The following is a 20984-nucleotide window of genomic DNA, read 5'->3' on the forward strand; positions in this document are numbered from 1 at the left end:
TCCTTTCTGATTTCGTATGGACGCCATTTTGGATTTTTACGGAATTTCAAAATCAAGTGTTTTACATTCATTTCTCAACAAGACATCTACGAGTAGCTAGAATTTGCTGAATCAACATGGCTTTGGTCCATTGTTTTTCTTTTTTTGTCCACTATCTCATTCCGTAAAAATCTAATATGGCGTCCATAAGAAAGTAGTACCCTGTAGTTTCTACATCTAGCTTGAAAAACAGTGAAAACGATAACCGTCCCTTTTCGGCCGTTTTATCTAGGGAAGATGAAAACGAAATTTGACATTTGCAGTTTTAAAAATTTGTCCCCATTTAATTTGCACTGTACCTCATCATTACGGAGATCCAAATGGTGAAGCACGAATTTGCACCACCCTGTACATAGTTTTTCCCTAGGTTTTTCCTTTCAAACTACCCTCAAATCATTGTGAGAATTAACAGAGTAAATGTAAGGAAAATACAGTTTTCCTTTTTTTGGATTTTTAAGCCTAAAGACCTCGTTTTGGGCTGATTTGCCACAACCTTTTTCCTACGATTTTTCTCGTAAAATGAGTATTTCTTCGATATCGGGGTCGAAAATTGACCAAATCTTAAAATTCACTTTTTTGGAAAAATTTTTGTATATTTGGAAAGCCATATCTCGTGAGTATTGAATCTATAGAGTTGGTTCTGGTCCAAAATTGTAGCAATTTTAGTGTACTTGAAAAACATATACCTAGTGAATATGTTACTTATATTGAAAACAACGTTTGGATTGGCCACGTCAAATGAAATGAGTTATAAGGTAAATGCATTTATTAAAGCAGTATATTAAAACTGCAATTAATTAGAAATATTAGCTTCTTCAAATGGTATTACAACCCCGCCCTCTAGGTTATATAAGGGGTATTTATTTTCTCGCCTTGTCCCTGCAATTGCCTTCTTTCACGTCCTAATGCGGGCGAGAAAATGTAAGTTTCTCCTCGAGGGGTAACCCGCTGGTTTAAATCGTGTACACCATTACTCATACATAATGTTGTATTACCACAAAGTATTACCCACTATTACTCAGTATTACTCAACTATTACTCGATATTACTCCACTATCTATTACTCTGACTTACTCGTATTACTCAAACCGTGTACACCAAATTACTCCAGCGGTTTACCCCTTGCTTCTCCTTGTCTAAAATTTTGCTCCCCAAAAATACGGGCACCTTGAGCATCAAGAAATAGTCTTTTTCTCAACAAAATTGATGCATAATTACCGATTTTGGGCAACGGCGTGATGGATGCCAAAAATTTGGACACATACTTCATCAAATGCTGCAATTACTTTTAAATGTGGACATAACATCGCTTAAAAACGTCAATAAAATTTCTGGGTATACGCCGTTTAAATTATTTTAATAATTTTCATGGTTTGTTGTTTGTCTTTAGCGAACAAATCTAAATTAGGGGTTGTTGGAGTATGTTGTAAATGAATGTACATACAACTTGGTCGTTTAAAAAGAATTGCTCTCCGTAACTGTATAAACCCCAAATTCGTCAGCGGTCACTTGAATGATGAAAAATTCCACGCATAATTGTGCGGAATTTTAATTGGCAAACTAATTGTAAATGAGTAGGTAGTGAATTTTAAACTCCCCCCAAGAAAAAAGATTCTGGGGGTAGTTTGTAATCAGAGAATGATTTAAAATGCCGAAAGGCATTTCGATATTCGTAAATTCCGATATATTGTAAATACCCTTTCGCGGATCTACCCTTAAGTAGAAATATGTGTATCGAGTATTGGAATCGAATCCCATGCTCCTGACACTCTGATCGAAATTCTCGTATCGTAAGTACGTATACGTAATAATTTGGATGGTTTACGCGTTTTTTTTTTGTTTTCCTTTTGCATTCCGAAGCTTTTCTGAAATAACTGGGAGGCGGCGCGATTAATTGCGGTAATCTTGTTAGACCATCGAGTCATAAACGCACTGTATGGATGGGACGCGTAAGGAAGAATGCGGTATACGTTAACCGGTTACCGATCATAATTTATATTAATTTGCCGTCTAATATTTCAGATATTCAATCACTGACGTACCGCGCATCCGCCTTTTGCTAAAGACGTTTGCGATGGGGGCAATTATTATAAATAAATTTCAATTTCGTATATATCATTTTCGTGTCGCCGCTCTATGGGTTTTTAATATTTAAAGTGCACTTACAACCGCGGTTTCGTTTTCCCGGTGCATTTCGTGTCATTTGCATCCCCAGGCATCAACTGTTCCGTTCTCACGAGGGGTTGAAGTCTTCTTTATCCGATTTACGGGAAGACACATTTTGTATCTTAAAAGTCTTTGAATTTTACGACGTATGTAAATTATTATACGAAATTTGTTTATGCTGCCACGCAACTGGGAAAATTTTATTTACAATCAAGGAAAATAAAAGGAGATCACAAATGGAAATGTCTAGTTTCTGGTTAGTATAAGTTATAGGATCTGTTGCATATTTCGATATACGAATTTGCATTTGGCTGATTGGTTTAGCATGATGGAAACTGTGTCCCGAGGGAGACATCCATCACTTACCTGGAAAGATGTGCGAGTCCTGCAGCGACCACACCATTACTATTTCCATACGTCGTTTAACCTGCGACTTTTCTGTGAATTTTTAAATAAAATACCTACTCTTTAACACCTGACAAGTTATTGCATAGTAATAACAAAAATAAAGCTACCGCGTTTGCTTTTCGCTATGTGTGCCATTTTACTTTTAAGGACACCGCAAGTTCACAATAAATAAAATGATGTTTTTTGTGTTGGTTTGTTTCCGAGTTTGTTTCTCTTTCTAAATTTTCAATGATGCTAGAGAAGCAGAATGGCACGAAATAAACCAAATTCGACAGAATATGAGGGCGATTTTTCCAGAGAATAAAAGTCGTATCCAGAGATAGGTAGTACAATCATATTTTGTATTTCCTAGATAATAAATATTAATAAAATTGTTTAACCCAGCGTTTAAAAATTGTTGTTTACATTTCATTTTCGCAGACTGAATTTCACTAATTTTTAGCTTCCTAGTCCAACTGTCGTAGGGATGTGTCCCTGGTAGGAACTAAAAGGGGTGCATCGCCACCACTTTTGTTGCCATTGCGCTGGGTCGCGACATATGCCAAACAATGTGGTGGATTGGGGAGGTTGTGGGGGAGGGGCTAACTGTGTGTTTACCGACCCGAAAGGGTACGGCCTCAGCTCCGTCACTGGAGTATGTGTTTCTCCATTCTTTATTGTTGTCCTCTCCCTGGCCCCTGCTTCCCTTTCTGTCTTCGCCTCCTCCTCCCTTGGCTGCTTGTGCTTATGTGTGATAACCATACCACCTCCAGTACTCGTCTGCTTTCTTTCTTGATTTAGTGTTTGTTTCTGCTCTACTCTTTCCATCTCTCTATGAGAATCCTCGAGGCCCCCACCGTTTGGTCTATCGTGGTGTTCCATGTGAAGCAGGACCGGTCTACTTTCTATTCCGAGGCACGTAGATTCTTGGCCACCTGCAGGATTTGGTCTTTGTTCCTCCTGTTTATATGGATGCCCTCCTGGTGGTGGTACTAGCAATTCCCTTATCTGCTTTCTTGTGAGGTTGCTGCTTTCCGTCAGTATCCTTACTGCATTTCGTTTCGCTCTCTTGTGGTTCTAATGACACCGGAAATCTCCTAAGTTAGTACCCCATCGCTCCCAACAGGCACTCCCCAGGGCCTACTGGACCATTTTAAAAAGTATACTTTCATTTAGGTAACTAACTACGGAAAATTGATTTTTTTTCGATAACTGGCACAGACACGACAAAAATTACACGAGACCAAACAGTTACTTAAGACATCAGGAAACACCCTGTATATTATTTCTACCATTGAGATGACTAATGATGTTGGGAAAATTTGAGGCAATGCCAGAAATGTTGGGGAAGTTAAGGGAAATGGCGGCAATTTTTAGGCAGTGAAGGAAATCTTTCTCCAATAAAATAAGTCGTGACTAACCCCTCGGTTTTTATAATGCATAATTTTTTAGAATACTCAATTTTATTTAGTATAGTCATGGGTTTTGGAGTGTAACTTCCGCTGCTTGTCAAATATTCTTGTTTTTTTGCTTGATTCTGTTCAAAAGGATCACTATCAACCCTTCAAATCTGCTTGAAAATTATATACACTCCCTCCCCCACCAGACGTTTTTTATATTACATAATTTTTAGGGAACGTTCTGAGGAGTGCGTGCCAAATATTATTGTTTTTTTGAATAATCGAGTTTCAAAGGTTCACTTTCAACCCTTCAAATTCAAATTCATCAACATGTTTTTTAAGCAACCGTACGCGGCCTTCACTACTACAGTTTTCAAGATATTTAGTTTGTTCTTTTCGGATTCTGCGATGTCAGCTTATTCTTATCAAGCTGTGCTTAATTTACAGAGTTGCAGAAGTAACTTAACACGACCTATTTCCAGCGTGTAATTCAAAACCAAAGTCAGACACACTTTTGAACAAATAATTCATTGACAAACGTGGGAAGATTCCGAAACGGGATTCAACGGGAAAAATTTCGAAAATCGTTACAATTAATATCGCAGAAATTTTTCCCGTAAATTCAGTTATGATTATTTAAACAATATAACACATTATTAAGAAGTTTCGTCGATTTTGAGGCTTCATTGACTCGACTATAAAGTTTCACCTCGAAAACCCTTTCTCAAAATAAGTTCCATTCAGTACTTGATCAACCTCCACTCCCCTCTTCCCCATTGCGATGAAATGTTGTGATCATTTTGTTACAAAAAAATATTTTTAATATTTTCTGCACATTTCCAAAAAAATCGACATTGTTAAAGCGAAGTATTTATTCATGGGAGCAGCATCGTTCTAGAAACGATAAAGTGAGTTTGAGTAGCGGGCTAGAGTGTTGCCCTGCAACAATTATTAAGTGTAGTCTTTGTTAATATTAAAAGCAATTTTTCATGTAACAGAGCATATTGTGCTTTGTAATTTTATTCAAAAAGGAGTATAATTTTTAATTCATTTGCCAAATGAAAATAAAATCCCTACGTATAAGGTATTCAAAGTTCGTGCAATATAAATTGATTAAGGAAAATTTGAAATTATGTATAACACAAAGGAGGGTTAAACTTGCTAAAAACACACACAAACTAAATTCTATTGTGGAAAAACTCAGTTAGGCGCCCCCTTTTTCCTTTAGAAATTAAATATTCCTTAAAAACTAGAAGCGGCATGCATTTTCAAATTAAGAATCTCGGGCTTTGAAAAGAAATCGAGGAACTCCGCTTATTCACAAATGGGGTTCCTGTTAGTATTATTTTCTTTTGAAGTATTTTAGGGAGCGAGCGTCCTAATGACGTTTTCCGGGTAATCCATGCATATACAAATCTACGCACAGGATCTTCTTTATTTCGCGAATCATTCAAAAGGATTCAATCTAAGAATCTTTTTGTTCGATAATAAATATGAAAATTGCGAGGCGGTTTCTATTTTTAACCGGCGCGGAATGGAAAAAAAACGGAGAAAAATCGTTTTTTATGTAAAGAAAAACATTTGCTAAAAGTAACAAGGACGACGAGGTCCTGCGCGCGCTTAGATCGGGCAGTTTGTCACGGGATGTGTTTTACGAGCAGTCCCAAAGGTACGCTAACCTACGGTTACCTACCTTCCCTTTTAGTCACCCCAACCTCGTGGTAGATCTTATAAGAATGGAGGAATGTCGCCGTCTACGTTAGGGATGGGTATTGTGTAAACGCAGTTTTTATCCTTTTTTTCCCTAAGTGCTTTGTAAATTTGAATTTGAAAGTCTTATTATTTTATATTAAAATCGGAGACAAATATGGAACGTTCATTACCAAACGGGCGTTTATTCCCTTTCCAGTAGTAATCTGTCGAGACTGAAAAGTTTGCTAAGGATCATTGTCGAGTTCAACTTGTGTCAAGTGCACAAGATAGGATTCTCCCATATGAGGTGTATTCATTAAGATCAATCAAATATCCTTTCAACGTATACCCAATTGTGTTGATAATAATACAAGCGTTGCTTCCAAAATATTTTTCCCCCATTGCTTTTTTTGTTGTGGCAGTCCAAACTTTTCGCCTTAATACGAGTAACTTTAGCGCACTTTCCATGAATTTATCAGTACTTCCTGAAAGGTCATATACAGGGTGTTTTTTTGGAAGCTTTAGTTAAAAGTTTCTGGGAAAGTAAAATAGGTAGGATTTTGAAAATTTGTACTTAGGTGTTACTCTGAAGGCCGAATCGATGTAAAATATTTTCAAAATGGCCGCACTTCCGGAAACACCGGAAGTAGATAGTAACATCGTTATTTTAAATGGCAACCCCTATTTTTTATTGCATTTTTGGATTCTACGTGAAATTTCAGTTCTTTTGATACCCATATGTCATATCTGCCATTTATGGTTTTTAAGTTATTTTGACTTTAAGAAAAAAAAATGGCGGATGCAGATGGTACCTTGATAATTGATTACTTGAAAAAGGTTATAGTCATGGCAACCCATTTTTATCAGTGCATAGAGAATGAATAGGGCTTTCTTTTACTGTACTTAAAACAAAGTTAAGTTGCGTACAACCGCACCTATGGAGATCCAAATTTAAGAAACTTCAAAGTCTATAAACTCAGTTTTTTTTAATGGAATGACCATGTTCTTAATATTGCATGAGATAGAGAATCGAAATTGGCATATTTTGATATTACATGTTCCTATACCTATCTTTAACAGTTTCTGATTTATTCCCATTTCATTGAATTGATCTCGGAATTGATGCCATTTTTTTTCGCAGTTTCTTTTTAGTAGTTGGCCATGATTTTATAACAATCGAATTTTAAACAAATCAAGGAATGGATTCTTTAATACCATTGATTCTAGTTCTAGTCTAAATAATTCATTCATAAATAACTCATTTATTAAGGATATAGGACAGAAAATTTTTGAAAAATCTAAACAGAGTCGTTCAACTGAATTTCTTAAACAACGTATAAGTCTGGAAATTAAGAGAGGTAATGCGATATCTGTTCTAGCAAAAATTCCATACCAAAAATGTTTCAACAAAGTTTTTTATATTTTGCATTGAATTTATTTTGTTAATCTTGCATTTGCAATTCAATTCATTTTCTTAATTTCTCATTTCTTGTAGAGCTTTGTATAACTTGTGCTTCAACGGTTTGTAGTGCATTAGGGGTACAAAATTTCAAAAATTCATACAATTTCGTTCTAGTTTTCGAATGAATGTACGGAAAGCACACGCCGCGATTCTGCCCATTTCACCATAAATAACAATTAAATTCCAAAATAGGTGAAACCACTGCGAGTCATTTTTCGATTTTTGGAAAACTTATGTTAACCTATAACAGTGGGTGATGGATTAGTGTCACTAGATTTGTTTAAAATTCAATTGTTATAGAATCATGGCCGACTACTAAAAAGAAAATCCGAAAAAAATAGTGTCAATTCAATAAAATGGGAATAAGTCAGAAACTGTTTAAAGATAGCTATTATAGGAACATGTATTGTCAAAATATGCCCATTTCGATTCTCTATCTCATGGAATAGTAAGAACATGGTCATTCCATTTAAAAAACCTGAGTTTTTAGTCTTTGAAGTTTCATAAATTTGGATATCCATAGGGGCGGTCGTACGCAACTTAACTTTTTTTTAAGTGCACTAAAAGAAAGCCCTATTCATTCTCTATGCACTGATAAAAATAGGTTGCCATGACTACAACCGTTTTCAAGTAATCAATTATCAAAGTACCATCTGCATCCGCCATTTTTTTTCTTAAAGTCAAAATAACTTAAAAACCATAAATGGTAGATATCGACATCTGGGTATCAAAAGAAGTGAAATTTCACGTAGAATCCAAAAATGCAATAAAAAATAGGGGTTGCCATTTAAAATAACGAAGTTTGTATCTACTGCCGGTGTTTCCGGAAGTGCGGCCATTTTGAAAATATTTTACATCGATTCGGCTTTCAGAGTAACTCCTAAGTACAAATTTTCAAAAACCTACCTATTTTACTTTCCCAGAAACTTTTAACTAAAGCTCCCAAAAAAACACCCTGTATTGGATTGTTTATTTGTACAAAGGAAAATAAGTAAAGGCATAAAGAAGCTTTTTGCCATTGAGCAGTTTGCGTTTAAATAATTAGCACAAACAAACAAAATATTAATTACAATTCGATTGTATCGACAGCCTTTATGAACAAACGTTAACATCACGGAGTACGACGAACTTCAAATATTACCTTTGGACTAACGGGTCGCAACCTCTCCGAGCTCAGAAGGGCGCTCTCTGCCAGTAATCTGCAATCATATAGAGCACAACATGAAAACAAGAAAGGGGGCATATAAATGCGAGAAAAATCTAACGTTTGTCTCGTCAAGCAACTCGAATAATAATATCGCTCAACTGCTCAGCAGGACTGGATTTACAAGCGTCTATACGATGGTCGAAATTTTTAATGACATTTTCACATAAAGTTATTCCAATGTCTTTAAGTCCAAAAAAAAAGCAAAGAGAAAGTCTCTAGAATAATTTTTCCCCTATGACATATTACAAAGATTTACTTACTACGCCGATAGTCTAGATAGGTTAAAATCGGGGTGATACCTGGCCTCGTACCTGGCAAAAAATGCAACGTTTCTGAAACTTTGGTATGTTGTTCGGTGATGTTCAGTAGTATTGTGCCCGATTTTTCCAACAAAATTTGGTTGTGCTAACGTGAGTAATCAATTTTCATCCGCCATTTTTTAATTAAAAGTCAAAATCACTTAAAAACCATAAGTTGTAGATATCGATATGTGGTCATCAAAAGAACTAAAATTTCACTTAGAATCTAAAAATGCAACACAAAAAAGGGTTTGCCATTTAAAATAACGAAGTTACTAGCTACTTCCGGTATTTCCGGAAGTGCCATGATTTTGAAAATATTTTACATCGATTTGGCCTTCCGAGTAACTCCTAAGTACAAATTTTCAAAAACCGACTTATTTCTACAAACCGCAAAATCTAATACTTTTCTTAAGTTATTTTTATGTTGCATTCTTCAAGCTTTGCTTACTTTATCTTTAAGCGTGATTTTGGGTTTTCGAATACCCTTCAAAGACCTCTACCCCTTCGTTCTTTCACAACTTTCTTTACGTTCATCCCATCAATTCATTATTCCTCTCAAGATGAATCTGAAGTAAGCTTTTTAGGTTACCCACCGGTAAACCAGCCCCCTAATTTAAGGATTAGTATCGATGTGACAATATAACGTTACTGTCAATATTTCCTATATAATAATAGGGGCAATTATCCTCACGAACCTCTATTTACTTACATCCACTATAAATATGAGACCTCATTATGGTCTACGCATAATGCATTCTCCTATAAGCAATGTCGTGTTTAAAGAGATGGGAAATTGAGTGGGAATTTAAACCCCAATTTTCTCCGCGTGAAAAACTCGCGCGATTAATTACATGTACAAATAAAGCGTACAAAAAAAAACCGTACGCGCTGCTCAATTTTTTGTGGTAAATTGCGTTGAGTGTACGGTAAGTGTAAACGCCCCCTCTTTCTTCAATAAACCGAGCCCTTCGCCGTATAACGTTTGTAAGTACCGGCGCGGTATAAAATATTAATAAGGCAAATACTGATTTATTATTAAATAATTGTTAATGATAGAAGTAAGGTTTTGATAACTTAGACGGAAATGGAAAGAAAAAAAAACTCACTCACTGTAGGTAATTGAGTTTGAGTAGGGGTCGACCGGTCGTTGTTTACTAGTAAGTACAATATTTATAAGTCAATCTTCTATGTCTTACGGCATGCATATTGCTTCATTAGTAATTTTTTCCAAAATTTCTGCTTACCACCCTGATTTAATAAATGAACTGAAGAAATTGCGGTAGTTAATTAATTAATTTTTTTCATGGCATTCTTACTTCGTGTGTGTGTCATTGGAATATCATGAAACATTTCTACGTTAGGGGTGAGTGGTAGTGACTTCTTCTTATGTATTTGACTAGACACTTTATAACATAGGTACTGTCTTCAGAAAAAGATGGCTCATCAATATGCTCATCAGCGGTTGCTCGTCAAATTTGACCAGAGGTCAGACCAAAACTTTTCAGATCGCCATGCCCATACGCGCTGCCTGGATGTATCTCGGCATAAAAGTGCTCATGCGATAATATTGTGCCTACAATTTTGAAGTTGGTATTTTTTTTTCAACAGTTTCCAGCCCGTATAGCTGAATTTGGCTGTTAAAGTTTGTACAATTTCATTTTCCTCAGAACCTTTTCACCGTAATGTTCCTTAAGGTGGTATTTAGTTGTTCTCACGTCAGAAACTTTATCTCTTTGAATCTGCTTTATGAGGTCAATCAGTAGATGGCACTAATCCCGGTATTTTGTTAAGTATGAATAAATTGATTCTATTCCATTCCATTGCACCGACTCTGGACGTCCAACTGGCCTTTTAGATCCACTCAGTCGCTGATAGAAGTTGCTGTGCCAGAACTTATGGAGATAGCAATCCAATGATACCATGTCAAAGCCTGAGACGAGCCTCAACCTCTTTCCCCCAGTCATCTCCTCGAAGTCTGACTTGCTTTAAAATTGTATCTTTCATCTGTAGCTTCTCATCTTTGGAAACATTGTTGCGGATGGGAACGGGTTTTTTTAATTTTCAGCATCCACGAAAACTTGGGTTATATCCTTTCAACAAAGGAAGCAGGTTTTTCGGATTTTCACCGTTGTCGATCTCCCGGCAGTGCTGGGCCCTTGGGAAGGGCCAGTAGTTGGGTCTATTCCACGATGTACAGCACCTCTGGATGCGGTGTGTCTCTTTCTACAAGCTTTACGCACCGGGTCACCTTATTAGAAGAGATGATCTCCCTGGAGAGCTTTTGACATTGACACGGATGTCGCTCCCGTGGAAACCTCCGCTCGAGTTACCGGTGCCTTTCCATGAGTTTTACAGCCTACGAGGGCAATCTAAATTATTTAATTTGTGGGTGATAATTTGTTAGCCCTCGGTTATCTCTAGGAGATGGTGTCTTATTGAGAATATTTCACACCATAATAATTAAGGTCAATTTGAAACGACGCTTAAAATATAAACATGTGCTCGAAGTTGTGGGACGTAATTAACAAAACGATCGGGTGGAAAAAGTGCTAAATGCAGGTGTTGCCAGGAAACTAGGAAGAATTACATGTTCGCTTTTAATACAAGCGTTAAATATAAATTTAATTAAATTCTCATTATTTATGTTGATTATATATGAAGATAATTGCACTGTAGCGGTTGCAGTCGGCGCTTACGGTAGCGTATCAAACGGCTGAAGAATGTGACGAAGGCCCCATCGTCCGACAAAAAGAATGCACTAATCACCTTCGGTAATTAAAACAGTTGGAATCCAGTCGGAATCGAATAGACAATGTACCCTCTCTTGGTGCATACTTTTATAACAAAAAACCTCCCAACTCCATCATCTCGGAACTGTCGCGGCCCGACCGCTAATTACCTTGATCGTCCTCAAAGTTGCACCAATTTAATTAAAAATTTGCAGCGCGTCGGCAGAAAAAAGCGAAATTAAATACGGGCCGAATAAATTAAACCGGAACTGACAGTGTGTCAGCGGCGGACAAAAAGCAAGTGAACCCCTGACGGTATTTTTATGGTGTTTTACTCACCGAAATCGAGGCGGCTGCGACCATTCTCCGCGTGCTTGTAAATGCTCGCTTACAACCCAAAAAAGAAAAGCTGCCGCTTTACTAACCTTATATCGATTTGATTGTTTTGTCTTCTCTACTTTAGTGCTAAGCACTGACATATCGCGTTAGGGTTTTTTTGGTCTCTTTGTTAAGTCATCAAGTGCAAGAAGAAGAGGGCGAAAGTAGCGTTTATGAGAATTTGTTACGCCACTCTGAGGCTGTAGCAGTTATTGTAGAAATTTCAATTTTCCATCGATGGAATCATTAGCGCTCATGCCCTTCATTAAAAGTAATACTCAATAGACAATCACAATGGTCTTATAGCATAATCTTGGGGAACCCCACAGTTTCCAGTCAAAATTTTACTTGAATTTTTTTCCCATTCTCAGTCTAACCTCAAATATACTCAACAAACATGCACAAAAAATACATGCATCGCAATCTTGAATGAGTTTTGCATTATTTTGGTGCAGCGGAATTTTTGCATGTGGATAGGGCGTCTTCGATTTCAAGCTGGGCGAAAGGAAGGTTATGAACTTATTTTTTTTCTTAGGGGCGAAATAAACCATCCTTTGCACGGCGCGATTCGAGGGGTAGCCGACTTTGGGCGCCCAAAAGTTTCTTAGATCTCAAATCGCGGGATCTCTTTCTCGTGTCGCCAATAGAAACTCGAGCTATGAGAAGTACCCAAAAATTGAGTACTATTTTGTGGCGGGTTTTTATCGAAAAACTTCAAACGCGCAATGCGGGTGAATGGAACGTCGTAAGTGGACACCGACAATGGAAGTATGGTTGCTGCCGACAAGATTTTCCTAGACATTCCCTTTGTTGGTACCTAGGTTGGTACCCTCTTCCGACGCCCCGTTCGCCCGCAATTCGTATTTTGGTGGATTTCGCTAAAAACCCGCCACAAAATAGTAAATTACTGGCGCACTTCTCATAGCTCGAGGTTCTATTGGCCGCACGATAAAGAGAGACCGCGATTCAAGCTCTAATACACTTTTGGATGCCCAAAGTCGACTATCCCTAGGAGACGCGCGTGTTACAAAAGGTGGTTGATTTCTCACCTAAAAAAACAAAATTCCGCCGGTGTTGTGCGTATATACAAGAGCTTTCCGACGAGACCAATTTAAAAATAATCGGACCAACACTGTAGAAGGAAAAACTGAAAAATCGCCACGTTAGTATAACACGCTCCGCGATGGCCCCCAGATGTTTTCTTGGACTTGCACTTTTTTACTACAAGCTATTAAGTAGGTACTTGCGAACTAATTTAATAGTCTGCATCTTCAAGTTAAAAGATCACTATTTGATAAATTTGGTCGACATCAAAATTTTGTCTCGCTCCCTTTTAGGGAGTGCGTCATCTTGGGTTACAAATTAAACAAAATTAGCATACTCAAATATCTTATCAAAAAAGACGTGCGCTCCTTCTGGATCTGGAGAAATAATTTAAAAAAAGAAATTTTTTAAACTTTGTTAAAGGTAACTTTAAGACCCGATTTTTTTGGCACCCTGTATATGAGATATCTATCTTCGTTTCTGAAGATAACAATAAGAAAGATGGACCAGCGTCCTATTTGGCGAAATTTTGTTACAGAGGTTGATCATTCTATGAAATTGTTATTATGGGATTGGTTAAACATTGTATCAAGCACTTAAATCGGGGCACTAACACTAAAACACTAGAAATTTTCCTATTCTTAAAAAATTGCTAATAAGCTGAAACTAGCGGAAATGCAACGTATTCAATTATACGAGACGTTGCGTGCAAATGATTTTACGAACGGATTAATAGACCATTAGAGGATTTTCTCTCTTAAAATAATGGGCGTCGCGTGTTCCGCGTCCGCGAAGGCACCAAAATTGTTTTGATCGGTTTACAATTTTTCAGGAATAAACGTTGATCATTACGTTTTTGCGCCAACGTAGGTATAGTTTGGTCCGGCATCGAACAAAAAATGTAATTAGTAAACTTGCCTCATCACCCGAAGATTAATTAAAAAGTAACGCTGATTTATCCTTCGCTATTGTTTGGTACATGAAAAATCTGACTTTGATTACCGAGTTACGTACAGAATGAAAAAGTAGGTTTCATTTATAATTGTAATTAATGTTTATCGTCTTTTTTTCCTATACCTGTCAGTTTAAAGTAATTACTTCAGGTGTTCGTCAAAAAATAAAATGCAAAAGGCTTATGAATATTTATATTAGCTGCAAGTATGTGCATAAGAATTCGCGCCATCGGTGCACGATTCATTATTATTCATACGTGCAAAAGAAAGAAAGCTTTTACGTCGATTTTTTTTTGCTTGCAGTGGTACCAATGCGATCTTCGCCAGCTTCCACAGGATATCGCCGAATCCTTCGTACAAATGCATCCCGATAGCGATACGCTTAGTTTCTTGCAAAAGGCCGAGGACAAGTCGGATTGGATACTTACCCAAATTTGGCACTCACTGGCGAAAGCTTTTTTGGGGTGGTTTATGACGCAAACTTCGATTAATGGGTGAGTTTAAATTTAATTATAATTTTCTATCTTTGATCGAAAATTTGAGGTAAGGTAAGTATTGTACTCAAAAACAAGTTTTTAACGGAGAAGTGAGAAATCTGTGGAGGTAGACATTCTTCATCGAAGAAATTTTAAGTTAATCCGTCTAATTAGATTTGTAAGTGTGATACAATTTATATCAGTCGGTGGAATTTTAACTATATTTAACGATATGAAGCATGTCGAATAAACTTCTTACACGATCTTAATGAGAGTGTGGCCGGCTGATGCATTCCTTTAATTATAAAATAGTTCCAGCCAATTAATGCATGTATTTATTATTTCAACAGCATAGTTCGATAATCGTGCGGCAAGATCGAGAAGAGGTCGGTGAAGACGATTATCGGTGTTAGTATGAGCCGAGATTGGATCGAATTGTGAACAACCCTCGGTGTAATTAACCTTTGTTTTTTATCTCTAATTAATTGGATGCATATGTAGTTTTGTGATTTGGTGTTGTTAGGGAAATGTAATTCCTTCAAAAGTTGCTGTGATGGTAATTGTGTGTGGAATTCCTGTTCCGGTTCCTCGTGTCACGTGTGATTTAAAACGGCTTGGTTTCCCAAAATTTAAGGTTTCTGTACTGGTTTGTACATACCGACTTGCGCAAGCATGCCGCTACCAACTTATTTTAACACATAGCTTTGTGTTGCCATACAGTTTTTAACTTATACCTAGTAATCTAGCGAGCAACAAAATATAATTTGTTTAGTAAAACACTAACCCTTTCATTTAATGCAACAGAAGTAAGTACAGGTACCGAGACATAAGAAGACGGAAGCGGGCTATGCGCAGATGCAATTAATAGAATAATATTAATTAATTAAATTAATTAATAGTGGGGATGCGTTATCTCTCGCCTTCTTGACTGCCGGTTCATGTAGTATACTCTGTACAGATTAATTAAAAAAAATGAAATCTAAAATATTAAATATACGGCCGATAAGTAACGGAGGATAGATAACGATATCAGAATGAAAAAGTCTAAATGAACAATAAATGAAATTAAAGCAAATTTAAAAATTTAAAACAAAAGGAAACTTATTTAAATACAACAAAACGTCCAGTGACCTAGGACCTCGCTTTAATTTGCAATATTGCATATTTAACTAATTATCCCACAAAGGGAATACTTTTGATATTCTTTATTATTTTATTTATTTTCTTTTTTATTTACATCTGAAATAAAATTGCATTTCTAACCGCTCTTATTACTTTATATTGCTAATTCCCTTTTCTCTTCCTCACATTTAAATAAAATGCCAACTTGGGTTATGAATAAATGAAATCATTAGTTTCCTTGCAATGCGTAAAACACATATTTTCGTATCTATTTTTAAATCATGCATTTTTACTAAACTGTAAATTTCCCTGCATACGGAAATCTGGTTACATGGTAGAGTAAAAATTTTTTCAGTTGACAAAATGGCGAAGGCTGATGATTCTGAAATCTGACGAATAATGTTGAACGCTAATAACTGAAGCTGCAGGGACCAAAGCTTGTAAGTTTGTTAAGTTTGTTGCTGTTTTTAAACTAATTGTTCTTTTCCATTTCAGGGCCCAAAATCCAAGGATCAAAAAACTGTTACATAGGTTTTTACAAGTTTAAAAATAAAATGCTTACGGTTCTAATACCTTTTTTATTCAAAAAATCCTTACCTATCATTACTTCCAGTAACATTAATTTCCCACTCTTATAGTGTCGCAATAAATAATTTTTATATAAATATTAGACTATCCGTACAAAGCGCCCGATTACGAATGCAAAACTCGTTTTTGATAACACGTCTACAATTTTTTTAAATATTTGGATTTACTCCCGAACTTCTAAGGGTGCCGTCTATATAGACGTCATAACTTTAGTAAATCAGAAACTATTCTGAAAGTTACCCCAAATTTTCTGTTGCGCTATTGACTTTTAAATATGATGCATAATTGCGAATAGAAATTGCTTTCCATAGCATTATTTCAGCGCAGTTCGCAAATTGTCTCCAAAAAATTTTAAATATTTGTATATTGTGCTTAAAATTACCTTTAAAATTAAAATTTGGTAACCGCTACTCCGTCGCTAGAACCGTGAGGGTACATAAAGTGGTTGCTTTAACCGAGAAGTTAGATAAAGTGAAACAGAGGATTGTGAATTCAAACGACTCGGTCTGTCTCTGTTATTCTTATTTCAAACGGGACGCGGAGCACGATATAAAATATCGTTCAGAACATATGAAAATGATTCGGAAACGAGAGCGACAGCAGAACCTAAGCTTGCCATTTTTGACGTCTTAATTAAATTCGGATTTGGGAGAAGCTTTACAATGATTTATATTATCGTCTTATATAATTAACTATTATTTTATTATAGTTTTGCGTTTATATTTTATTCTTTAATATTAGAAGGTTTTACTATTAAACAAACAATCATCTTTTTTAAAGGATATCCTCTCCAAGAGTAATTCTTAGGGAATTCCGTTATGCAACCATATTGAAATCCTCTAAGGTCGCTTTCGTTGAAACCACTTTGAAATTGGTATACGCCTTTTTAATAGACACAGCCGTATTCTCTACTTGTAATTGTTTTGAAATTACTTGCAAATTCAACTGAAATCTCATTGAAATCAGTTAAATTCACAGTGAAGTTTTTAAAAATCAATTGAGTCACTTAAAATTCCATTGAAATCATTTGAAATTCTTGAGAGCCGTATTGAAATTTCACTGATATAACCTGAAATCTCATTCGAATTATTTCGAATCACTTAAAAGTCCCACTGACACGACTCAAAATTGTATGATCAGATGAAATCTTTTGGAGTGAGTTGAAATCTGGTGTACAGTTTTTATAGAGGCGAGTCAAGTTTCCCACCCGTAGGACCCTCATGTAATTGTTACGAAATCTATCCCGATTATATTGGTTTGTTGTCACATGCAATTCCACTGAAATATCGGGGAAATCATCTGAAATCACTTGAAATTTCGGCGGTTTAGTGTTTGAATTCCGTTTAGGTTTTGTTTAAATAATGAAGAATGTCAAAATTGCGACCACACGCTTCGCGGATACACTCACCTGAATGATTTGCGACGTTTTTGTGGAGATATTATGGAATTTTAAAACTCCCAAATGTTTCGCCAACACCCCCGCTAGAACTTTTTTGAATTTTAATGTCACTCTGGTTTTAGAGATGAGTCTAGAATTCAAAATTGTCTAAAAAAAATTGATTAGGTTTTCTTAAGTGCTAATGAATGTTAAAATTTCCAAATTCTTCCAGTATACACTTCCTTCTTCTTTGGGAATCAAAGAATTCTATACGAAAATCTTTCGGAAGTCTTTGGACATTCTTGGGTAGTCTTTAGGAAATCTCGGGTATTCTTTGAACTGGGTATTCTTATGTAGAAATTTTTCACCACGTCACAACCCCTCGGCAAACCCATACAAAAATTCTTAAGGTATTCAAAAGGAGCGTGACGTCCAGCAGTCTTTTGGACACTATTTTAAGGTTTAGGTTATTTTTCTTAATTTTCCTGAAGAGCATAGGTATCAAATTGTTCGGTTATTGTTAAAGTCCGGAGGGTTTACTGTCCAGGGTTCATTTATCGTTTTTCTCTAGGACTCTTCAAAATTACTTCTAGTAAGTATTTCCTCCAATAGTTCTTAAGAATTTCAGAGTTCCGTAATGAATGCGTTATACGCTCGCACGCCCTTTTTCGTGATTTTCCAGTAAATTTTCTTTTAGCACTTAGTAGGTAACTAGTACCTAAATGTGTGACAAAAAAGCGTCTTATTCAGGTGGTTGGAGAAAATTGTATTTATTGTTATTCTATATGATTTGGGACATATTATTGAAATGCCTACGCTTTAACGGAATTTTGAGATCTGAGACCGTGGGTACGACAACTTTATCCACCCCGTGTTCTTTCATTTAACCCAGCAGTTTGTGTTTTCGTGTGAAAGATGACCAAATTCTTACGTATTTCTAAAAAGGAATGTCTTATTTTTTTACCACGAAAAATGCAGAAGCAATTTAATGACAAATTACGTACTAATTAAAATGATAAAGACGTATCCTTTTTAAGGGTCCACGTACACAATCTTTATAGCATCCTGTTCTTTGTTGCTCGTCTCTCTCCTCCTGGTATAATTACATTCTATTACCGTCTATCGGAAACTTTATTGTATTAATTTCAATCAAAATAATGGAATAGAAACGTTACTGGTCACCACAAAAGCTCGCGGCCACGGTAATTTTTAATATCACGTACACGAGTTAATAACCTAATCCCCACAGTGGGAGCCATAAAAGTTTAGACTGCCTTCTTTTTTCTCCTCTCGAAGAGGAGATTTAACATCGGAGAGAGAGTCTTCGGCGTTTTATTATGCGGCAGAGCTACTATCTTACGCAAGGAATTATGATATTGATGATATCACGGACTGGTGTAGTCACTACGCGAACCAAAACGCCATTTGAATAATAACAAGAAGCCGCATGAAAATGAGATGATTTTGCATGATTATTATTTAACGTATAAACGGTATTATACCCACGTCACCGCATGGCTTCATCAGAACAAAGGACACTCCATTTGCTAACCGAATTTGAAAATTGTAATTACTACTTTTTTAAAAGAGAATTGAATAAACGTACCTAATTTATCATAGCAAGACGACTTCTAAGGGGATTTCGAAGTCGTTGCCTCATTAGGAATATTTTTTCTCTTTCCCTTGCTCCTCAAGAAAAAGGAATATCGTAATATAATCCCGAGTGCCTCCATCGCTATTGGTTAAACCATTTTTCTTACATTAATGATCCCAGTCCAGAATAAAACAAGTTAAAAACGTGTCACTCGTGATCGACGAAAGTGCATTTTCGCCACAGAGAATCAGTAATAACTCGGGCAGCAATCCAAGAAACTTTTATCATTCTTATCTCTGGGCTGTACTACTACACCGTATAAGAAAGAAACCACAACGAAAAAGCTTAAACTGGAGGACTAGTAGTGGTACAGACGGACGGACGGACAAATTATGATTTCATTTTGCACGTCTATTTCTTGTTTTGGTTCTGGTAGCGATCTCATTATTGGGGGAATGAAGTTCCAAATAGTTTAGTCGTCTCTCGTGTTCAATAAATATTTTGGTGCCACAAAGACGGTTCGAAATTCATTTCCAAAAGATTCATTTGCTTTTAAAATTAAAGCCTATCTCTTAATTTTTATATACTCTCTAAACCTTAAGAATTGATCCTCTTTACTTTTTGTACAAGAAATCCACTCTATAATGACTGGAAGGAAGCTTTCTTGGCGCATTCACACCGTGGCATCCTGCAACCTTTTAAGCCTTGACAAATCTTGTGATTTTAAGTTTTGACAGAAATCCATTGCGGAAAACTTCTGGAACTCTATACGATGCAAAATTGCCTTCAATAAATATCTTAGTGCCATAAAGGCGGTTTGGAATATGTTTCCAAAAGATTTCTGTATTCCTAAACTAAAACATTTACATAAAACATAACTTCCGCCGACTCTCCACTTCAGTGCCTCTAAAAGCTCCAAAAAGCTCCTTTTAGAAGCTTTTAATTTTAATCGATGGCAATCTGAACCTGAACCGAACATATTCTACTCATCATCAGTCTCCGCGTGTATCCCTTGAGCCGGGAGAGGGGAGGGGGAGGGGTGAACGGTCTCATTTTCGGTTTTTCGCATATATCTTGGAAGCTATGCGTCCTAGCGACATGACCATTCTATACAAAATGAAAGCTGATTAGATTTGCTACTTTCAAAAGGGTCCAATATCTTCTCCATCGGACCTCTGTACGGAAACGGTCAAAGGATCCTCTTGTTCCTCTTCATGTCACGTGTTTTACTGCTCCCTCGGTGGGAGAAAGACAAGAGATATCAGGCTTGATGATGCTCACCGATTTCTAGAAAGACCTATAGGCATAGAGAATGGGTGGAGAACGTCAACTTGTAGGTTTCACCTGCCTTTTGTACTTGGGCGGTGTTGGAGGAAAGGTCGGAAAAGACCGCTGCTGCTTTTTCGGCCTTTGGTGACTTCAGATGCAACTTCCTGATCTCATTGTCCTCAAGGTTTACCTTAAGCATGTTCATGAGCCTGCTTTAGTTGAACTTGTTCGATAGAAGATTCTTCTTGTTTGGCGTCTCGGTGTTTTCGGTGAAATGGATGTCAACAGACCCGAAGAGACGATCCGTCAAAGGCTACAGTACATCTACTTCCGTGGTACTTAGTTCTTCGTGATTAAGTGGATGTGGGCTAGGAGAAAACAACTTTGAAATTTGTGTGTACATCTCTCTGAATTAATTTGAATTAACGTGAATTAATTACAATTAACGTGAATTAATCAGAATTAACCTGAAATAATTTGAATTAATGTGAAATAATAATAATAATGACATTTATTGAGCACACACCATACAAAGAACAGATATTATACATTACATTACATAATGGGTGACTCAATAGGGCGAAGTTCAGACTGGAATAAACCGTGTTATTCCGTCTGCTCTACCACTCAACCCCCTACATATGAAATTAACAACAAGAGACCAAGACATAAAAAAACCTAGCAAGAAAAAACTATATGATAATAAAAACCATTCAGTATGAAGGCACAAATGAAAACCTAAAAAGAAAAAAAAAAATGTAAAAAGAAAAAAAAAATTATAGCAATAATGATATTAAC

General features: G+C 36.4%; 1 protein-coding gene across 4 annotated transcripts in view; it reads left to right on the forward strand.

Moving 5' to 3' along the window:
* LOC116174859 overlaps positions 1-20984 on the forward strand; it is a 119552-nt gene that overhangs the window by 69909 nt on the left and 28659 nt on the right. The window contains exons 3-4 of one of the 4 annotated variants that reach the window (XM_031492884.1): positions 14063-14253; positions 15853-15919. In XM_031492884.1, coding sequence (XP_031348744.1) covers positions 14063-14253; positions 15853-15904 — 243 coding nt within the window. In that variant the 3' untranslated portion in view covers positions 15905-15919. Of the gene's footprint in view, positions 1-14062; positions 14254-15712; positions 15732-15852; positions 15920-20984 lie in introns of those variants that run through there. The other 3 variants (XM_031492886.1, XR_004146183.1, XM_031492885.1) reach the window with 3 other exon arrangements.

The sequence above is a fragment of the Photinus pyralis genome, unplaced genomic scaffold (assembly GCF_008802855.1).
Source record: "Photinus pyralis isolate 1611_PpyrPB1 unplaced genomic scaffold, Ppyr1.3 Ppyr1.4_LG6, whole genome shotgun sequence".
Taxonomy (NCBI): Eukaryota; Metazoa; Arthropoda; class Insecta; order Coleoptera; family Lampyridae; genus Photinus; species Photinus pyralis.